The sequence below is a fragment of the Corythoichthys intestinalis genome, chromosome 18 (genome assembly GCF_030265065.1).
Source record: "Corythoichthys intestinalis isolate RoL2023-P3 chromosome 18, ASM3026506v1, whole genome shotgun sequence".
Classification (NCBI taxonomy): domain Eukaryota; kingdom Metazoa; phylum Chordata; class Actinopteri; order Syngnathiformes; family Syngnathidae; genus Corythoichthys; species Corythoichthys intestinalis.
The window spans coordinates 10,403,491-10,410,159 of record NC_080412.1 but is presented as its reverse complement, the minus strand read 5'-3'; the positions used below and the strand labels follow the sequence as shown (position 1 = coordinate 10,410,159).

Below are 6,669 nucleotides of genomic sequence, written 5' to 3'. Positions count from 1 at the left end.
TACCAGTGAATTTGGCACCAGGGACATCATTTTCGGACAGAATTGGTAGGTTTAACTCAGTAAACATCTTGTTCGTACACTATTTCCATTCATTTACTATTGGGGACAAACGGGATGTTGACCCGCCAAGCCACAATTGCTAACGTCATGAATATTAATGAGCAAGAGTGACGTGTTGCTTGCGGTACGCCATTAGTGGCGTTGTAATGGTTTGTTTTGAAAGTGCTCGCATTTTGTTCTATTGATTTGGGAGGATACACTGCCCTCTAGTGGCAACAGTGAATATTACATCTCATTTTACATGGCTGAATCCAGCTCGTTTTGTTATGCTTATGTACATTATAGGCATATTTAGCTGTTTTTTGTGGGAACATGTGTTTGAACAATTTGGGGGGGGTAGCACTTTACAGCATTTAAGCTACCGGATTTATGCTATGCAAGTTGGCCAATTGTTCTTAGATAATTTATTTTAATACCGTTTGAGGCAAGGCTCAATATTTTTAAATGCATTTATTGCTCGTGAAATGAAAGTGCAATCCTGCATCTGAATTTTGTGTTCACATTTAATGCTCTTTTGAAAGTACAATCTTAGCAAGCCTGTTTTACAACGCATTAAATATTCATAATCTGATTACTCGATTATTCGAACTAGTAGAATAATCAACTACTAAAATAATAATCAATAGTTGCAGCTCGATACCAAACAAAATCTTGCAGTCATCCAAATAGCTTGCATGAAGAAACTTTATTCTAACTTCATTCAACACATCAGCAGAATAACAAGTGCTTTACAATAGCAAAAATTCTCTCATTAAATCTTCAAAAATACACGCTGCGTACACATTGGTCAAGTGGTTTAAGCTTCACAGTCTTCTGCCGCAGTGGCATTTTCACTGAGTGATGCCGATAACACCGCAGGCCAGTCGTCCACCGGCGTTGCCAGTCTTTAAGCTCTCCTCGTTGCCGCCTTTCCCTAGGTCGTCAGCCTTCTCGTGGATCTGAAATGAAGCATATTTAACAGCAGCTCCACAAGTTTCATTGTGCACAAGAACAAAAAAAACATGTGATAACTCACCACCATGGTTCTGCCAATGATAGAGTACTGCCCCGCAAGAGAGATCACGCTGTCCGTGATGTCAATTTTGGCTATGTTGTCGGGGCCCGCGGTCACGTTGCCAAGGTCGCCGACATGCCTGTTTGAGAATTTTACCAGACTGAAGCCAACCAACTGACAAAGGTTTTCAAATAATACGCGCAATTGTTCCAGACGCAACAAACTAGGATTGGCTATATGTTTAAAATTGGTGCCCCAATAGTGGAAATCAGCTTTTTTACTTCCCATTGTTGCGATAATAACATACCTGTCCGCATCAGTCGGCCCGGCGTGAGTCTTGTTGTGCGGGTTGAAGTGAGGTCCTGCACTTACACACCCTGTCCAAGAAAAACAAGTGACACAAACATGTGACACTTCCAATGAGGACAACGCACTCCATTTTCCAAAGTAATATCACTGACCGTTTGTGTTGTCTCCGAAGGCGTGGACATGGAAGCCGTGCTCGCCTGGCGTCAAGCCTTTGATTTCTCCTGTCACTTTCACCGGACTGGATTCGAGCTGATGAGTTGAAAAAAAGCCAGAAACACAGGGCTTGTGAATGACAAATGACCATTTCCACAGGCAGATGTAAGCACATCTATTGGCTGCCATTGACGACAGTAGACGTCCGATCTATTTGAATTGGAAGGTTGACAGCGAAAAAACCACGTGACTAGACGGGTGGGTCAACTCTCTAGCAGCCATTTGCTGGTGTGGTTTGTCAAGGCCGTTTGATAAGCAATGACCATGACTCAGCACTTTCATTTTGTCAGGCACACCTCAATTATTTGAATACAGAAAGACACTATTTACTTAACACAAAATGGCGTTTCTACGCAATAATACGACTAAAATGTATGGCTTGTGCAACAGGCGTGGAAATGCTGATCAATTATTAACCCTTCGGCGTGCAAAGGTTACGAAACGACTTTTAAAAATACGCACACAAAAACATTTATCCAGCGTGCCACAAACACTGCGAAAAACTTATTTCATTTTGACGTGTTCGATTGTGGGACTATTTCACATGTGAGGAAATTGCGTTTAATTTGCAAGGTCACGAGTTATAATACGCAAGCTGCTTTTTAGTGATAAACTTTTATGAATGTTTGTTATACAATACATTAGCGTCACGCGAAACTGGAGAGTTTAGCTAGATTAGCATACAAGCTCCGACACGAACTTATCTTCGACACGCTAAAACGTTCTTTTTATCGAATAGAACAGTGAAGAATATTACCTCCTGCTCAAAATACACCGTCCCGGCGGTTTCACCAGCTCCTTTCAAAACGCAGACAGCTTTCAGCACCATTTCTTCGGCAGTTGTTTGAAATACTGACCGCGAAAAGAAAGTCAGTGCAGCAGAGTCTGTGACAGACGGATGACTGAGACAACCAAACTTGTACCGCTGGTTCTCATTTGGGCGGGTGCTCTAGGCAGCCAATCAGAGGCAGATCTCCGCCAAAATCCCGATGTGTGGTTGGCCTCCTTGTGGTTTCATAATGCAACCCGGAAGCTGTCGAGAACGCGTCTAAAGTCAGGTGTTTACAAACGCATTGTTTTCACGCTATGGTCAATTATTTACATACAAACTTACTAAAGATTCATTTTTTGTTGCTAGTTTACTATACAGAATACCTGTTATACTAAAAGGATACAAAACCAATTTGTTTAAAGAAAATATAAACCAGAGCTATGCTTGATTTTATTGTTTTATCGTTATCACAATTATGGATTTCCTGAGTTGTTCATTGTTGCTGGATTTCATTTGTTATTTAATGACAGCTATTAAAAAATACATATACGGTGTCACAAGCGTGTAATTTTTTTCTCTCAATTTGAAATGTCATTTACCGTAATTTTCAGACTATAAACTGCTACTTTTTCCCTCATTTTGAATGCTGCGGCTCATATTCCAGTGAGGCTTATATGGGTAATGGGTAACACTTTCACAGCGTCTTCATAAGAGTGTCATAATTATGGCATGACACTATCATGGGCATTAACGAATGCTTATGAATGTGATTGAGTGTCATCCGGCAAGTTATGTCATTTACCTTATTTATGTCCAGCTTGGATCTTTTACATCCATTCAAAAGTGAGATAATTTGCCGGATGACACAATACGACATGTCATAATCATTCATGATTGCTCATGTCATAATTATGATGGTCTTATGGCGCCACTTTCAAATAAAGTGTTGCCAAAAACCGTAACGAGCAATTAATGAAACAACTGGAACAGTAACTAAAGAAATAATTAGCACTGAATATGAATTTTGATTGTTATTTACGTCTGTAGCGCTGCAATGCATGCTAGGAGGCATATTGGACGACAAAAGTGTTGACAGCAGGTGAGAGCAGAGGTTGAATGTCTCCTCCAAGTGAGCAGCGATGGCCAAATGACGCTTCTTGAAGCAATGAAGCTTTGCAGCCAATTGTCTCATAGCTTCATGGTGGTTCATTTGGCCTTATGATAATCTTAAAATGTCGCTGTAAAAGTGTTACTGGTCAATATGTTTTGGTGTAAATATCCCATAATACAGTGAGGACATCTGCAGCTTATAGTCCAGTGCTGTTATCTATGGAAAAAATGTTTTCATATCAAATTTAGTGGGTGACGGCTTATAGTCAGATGCCCAGGGTCGGCCCAGGCCATTTGGGGGCCCTAAGCAAAATAATGCAAAGGGGCCCATATTTTTGGCCCACCATTTGGTCACAGTGTACTGTGAAACCCATACATGCAATCCAACCCATACGTCCATATTTTGTATATTAATCAGATTTTGTTGCATTGCATACTTCAAACTTGTCACCCCAAATGATTGTCAGTACTTACAGTAGATAGCGCCAAACCTTTTCCTAAAAGAGGAAAGAAATAAGTTAAGGAAGAACTTTTATTTTTTTAAGCTTGTAATCAATAGAATAGAATATAAATTAAACAACTGCCAGATTGGGGGCCCCCTAGGGGTCAGGGGCCCTAAGCAGCTGCACGGTCTGCGTATAGGCTGGGCCTGCCCTGCAGATGCCCCTTATAGTCCGCAAATTACGGTACTTGTTACCCATTGCAATTCATTTAGTACTTTTATTATAATCATTATTTTATAAATGATAATTTTCACTTTACTTTTAAATTACGTTCAAAAAAAGGTTTTTTTTTTTTTTTTTAAATGAATCCTATTGTTTTTCTTACATATTTCAAACACATTCAACTTTTATTTGGTGCTGTAGTCAATTTGCCTGCTTTACATATGTAACTATATTAAAACAAAATAATTTTAAGTAACAACAAATGAAAATGCCAATTTGGTACAAAAATATTTATTAAAAACACATTTTTGTGGCTGCAATGCGGAAGTTTACATCCATGTCTTTTTGTAGGGCTAACAAAAATGTTCACACAACCAAAGAGTTTAAAGCAAAAGTCGCAATACCTTCTGACGCTGTCCTCCCGAATGACAAACTGTTAGAATGATCTCTCTCTAGGATAGTAGTTACAGTGAGAAGCATATTTACAGTGAAGAGACTGAGCTGTAGCTCGACTCAGTTTTCCTTCAGGATTCAAGGAAGTCAACTTATTCAAGTATTGGGGCAAGAATTACAGATGTTGCAGTTCGTCAATGCAAAACAAAAAATAAGTGTGCGGAAAAACATCAGCAATAAAACTACTTTGAAATAACTTGAAAATGAACTTTAATTTGGAATGCCTCGGCCAATTTAAACTATTCAATACCAATCTTGAATTTTGGTGAAGGGGGACCGCAAAGTATCTTTACAAATCCAAAATGAATAATTTTCTAACTTAAAAAGTCGTGTGCAGTTTTAACCTTCCTGCTGTTTGGGTGTTGACACGTGTCCTTTTATTAGGACATTTAGACCATTTTTTAAAAAATGTATAATTTTTTTTCCCCAAAAGTCAACAGAGGACATTTTGACAATGTTTTTCAGGTTTAAAAAATATCTATAGATTTTTCAGTTTTAAAAATGGTCATTATTATTTGACAAACTGTATTCAATGCAAACTGTAAAAAAAAAAAATATTTATGGTGTAATATTTATTTGGAGTAACGTGTCTAACGTTTGGCCTTTTGCATCTCCTCTAAGCATTTTTTAAATCCTATTTAACACTTTTATGTGTTTTTTATATTTATAAGCCTCTTTATGGGTAAGTATAGAAGGGCCAAACATACAAAATTGTACTAAAACGGTTCAAACAAAAGCAGATTGCAAAAAAAAAAAAAAAAAAAAAAAAACTATGTTGCATGTATGCCCTCTTTTAGGCTCATTTGTTGCTTCAAAGTTTAAAAAAAAATCCTTACACAGTAAGGCCAGCAGACAATGATGGAAGGATTAGGGTGGCGATCTAGTTTGATTAATTGAAAACAATTACTTGATAAATTAATCATTAAAATAATCGCTGATTGAACCCCTAAAAAAGTAAAATGCTAAATGTGGCTTGGGATGGAGTGGCTGTAAAAGATGAAGTTGGAAAAAAAAACTACAAACTTGATTAAATAGGTAAATGATGAAAGAAGCACAAGTAAAATGGCCATGCTGCACCCACTCAATGTACAGGAAGGGGAAATATGCATCATTGTTCACTAAGCATACGTCGCAGTTCGTGTAGTTGCAGCTAGAAGGAGAAATTGCGCATGCCCTCTATGACGCAGCTCCCTGTTTGGCTTCGACAGGGGGCGGCGTCTCCGGGGACGGGGCAAGAGGAGGCGCCGATACAGTGGTCTTTTGAGATGCTTCGGTTTCTGCGGCCAATGCATTAGGGGTCCGAAGCTTGTCAGTGTTCTCTTGCCCCGTCAAGCGGTCGTCGCGGTCCCACCGGCTGGCCCTCTCCCGCCTCTTAGGCCGCTCCCCTTCTTTCCCTTTCTCCCGGGCCTCCCTGCTGCCATTCTCCCGGTCTCGCCAGTCCCGCCTGTCTCTTTCCCACCCACTTTCCTCCAGTCTGTCCCTCGCGTCTGAGCGATCACTAACGAATGGACGCCTCGCTGTGCCGCCAAATCCTCGCTCTGACTCCCTGAGTCCTGGGCGCTCTCCACGGAAAGGGTGGCTATCCTCGTCATTGGGCGGACGAGGGGCGCCCGGTCTGATGAAAGGAGGCAAGGAGGGACCTTGAGGGGGGAGACCCTGAGGGGGCGGACCCTGAAGGGGTGGACCGTGAGGGGGCGGACCCTGAGGGGGCGGACCGTGAGGCGGGAAAGGCGGTCTCATGCTGTGAGGCATCGGAAAAGATCCCGTGGGGGGAGGGCCGTCGTGGCGCATCATGGGCGGAGGGGGCCCCCTGGGCACCATATGGGGCCGGACGGGTGGCGGCGGGAAGCGTTGCGCGTGCAGCATAGGAGGGCCCGGGGGGCGCGGCAACTGCATCATACCGGGCCGGTTTCCTAGCAGACCGCCTGGCGGGGTCTGAATGCTGCCACCTGGCGGGACACCCACTTGGTTACCTGCAGAGAAACACAAAAACGCATTCAAACTATGCTTGCAAAAGTACCAGATATACAAATCTTGTGCTTTCAACTCGACCTGACTCAAGGCTGCTGTTTTGAAGTTTTGTACTTGTTTTT

The 6,669-nt window shown here is 41.6% G+C and overlaps 2 protein-coding genes across 4 annotated transcripts in view; both read right to left on the bottom strand.

The window, feature by feature from the left end:
- Positions 1–637: 637 nt before the first annotated feature.
- sod1 (superoxide dismutase 1, soluble) lies at positions 638–2,502 on the bottom strand. Its single transcript, XM_057820840.1, has 5 exons — positions 2,334–2,502; positions 1,516–1,612; positions 1,362–1,431; positions 1,076–1,193; positions 638–998 (listed from the first exon to the last, which is right to left on the bottom strand). Exons 1-5 carry the CDS (start codon positions 2,403–2,405, stop codon positions 891–893), a joined length of 465 nt encoding a protein of 154 aa, XP_057676823.1. The 5' UTR covers positions 2,406–2,502; the 3' UTR covers positions 638–890.
- A 1,909-nt stretch (positions 2,503–4,411) lies between these two features.
- scaf4a (SR-related CTD-associated factor 4a) overlaps positions 4,412–6,669 on the bottom strand; it is a 30,165-nt gene continuing 27,907 nt past the window's right edge. For all 3 annotated transcript variants that reach the window (XM_057821397.1, XM_057821398.1, XM_057821395.1), the window contains exon 19: positions 4,412–6,549. In XM_057821397.1, the coding sequence (XP_057677380.1) occupies positions 5,753–6,549 (797 nt within the window). In that variant the 3' untranslated portion in view covers positions 4,412–5,752. The remainder of the gene's footprint in view (positions 6,550–6,669) is intronic.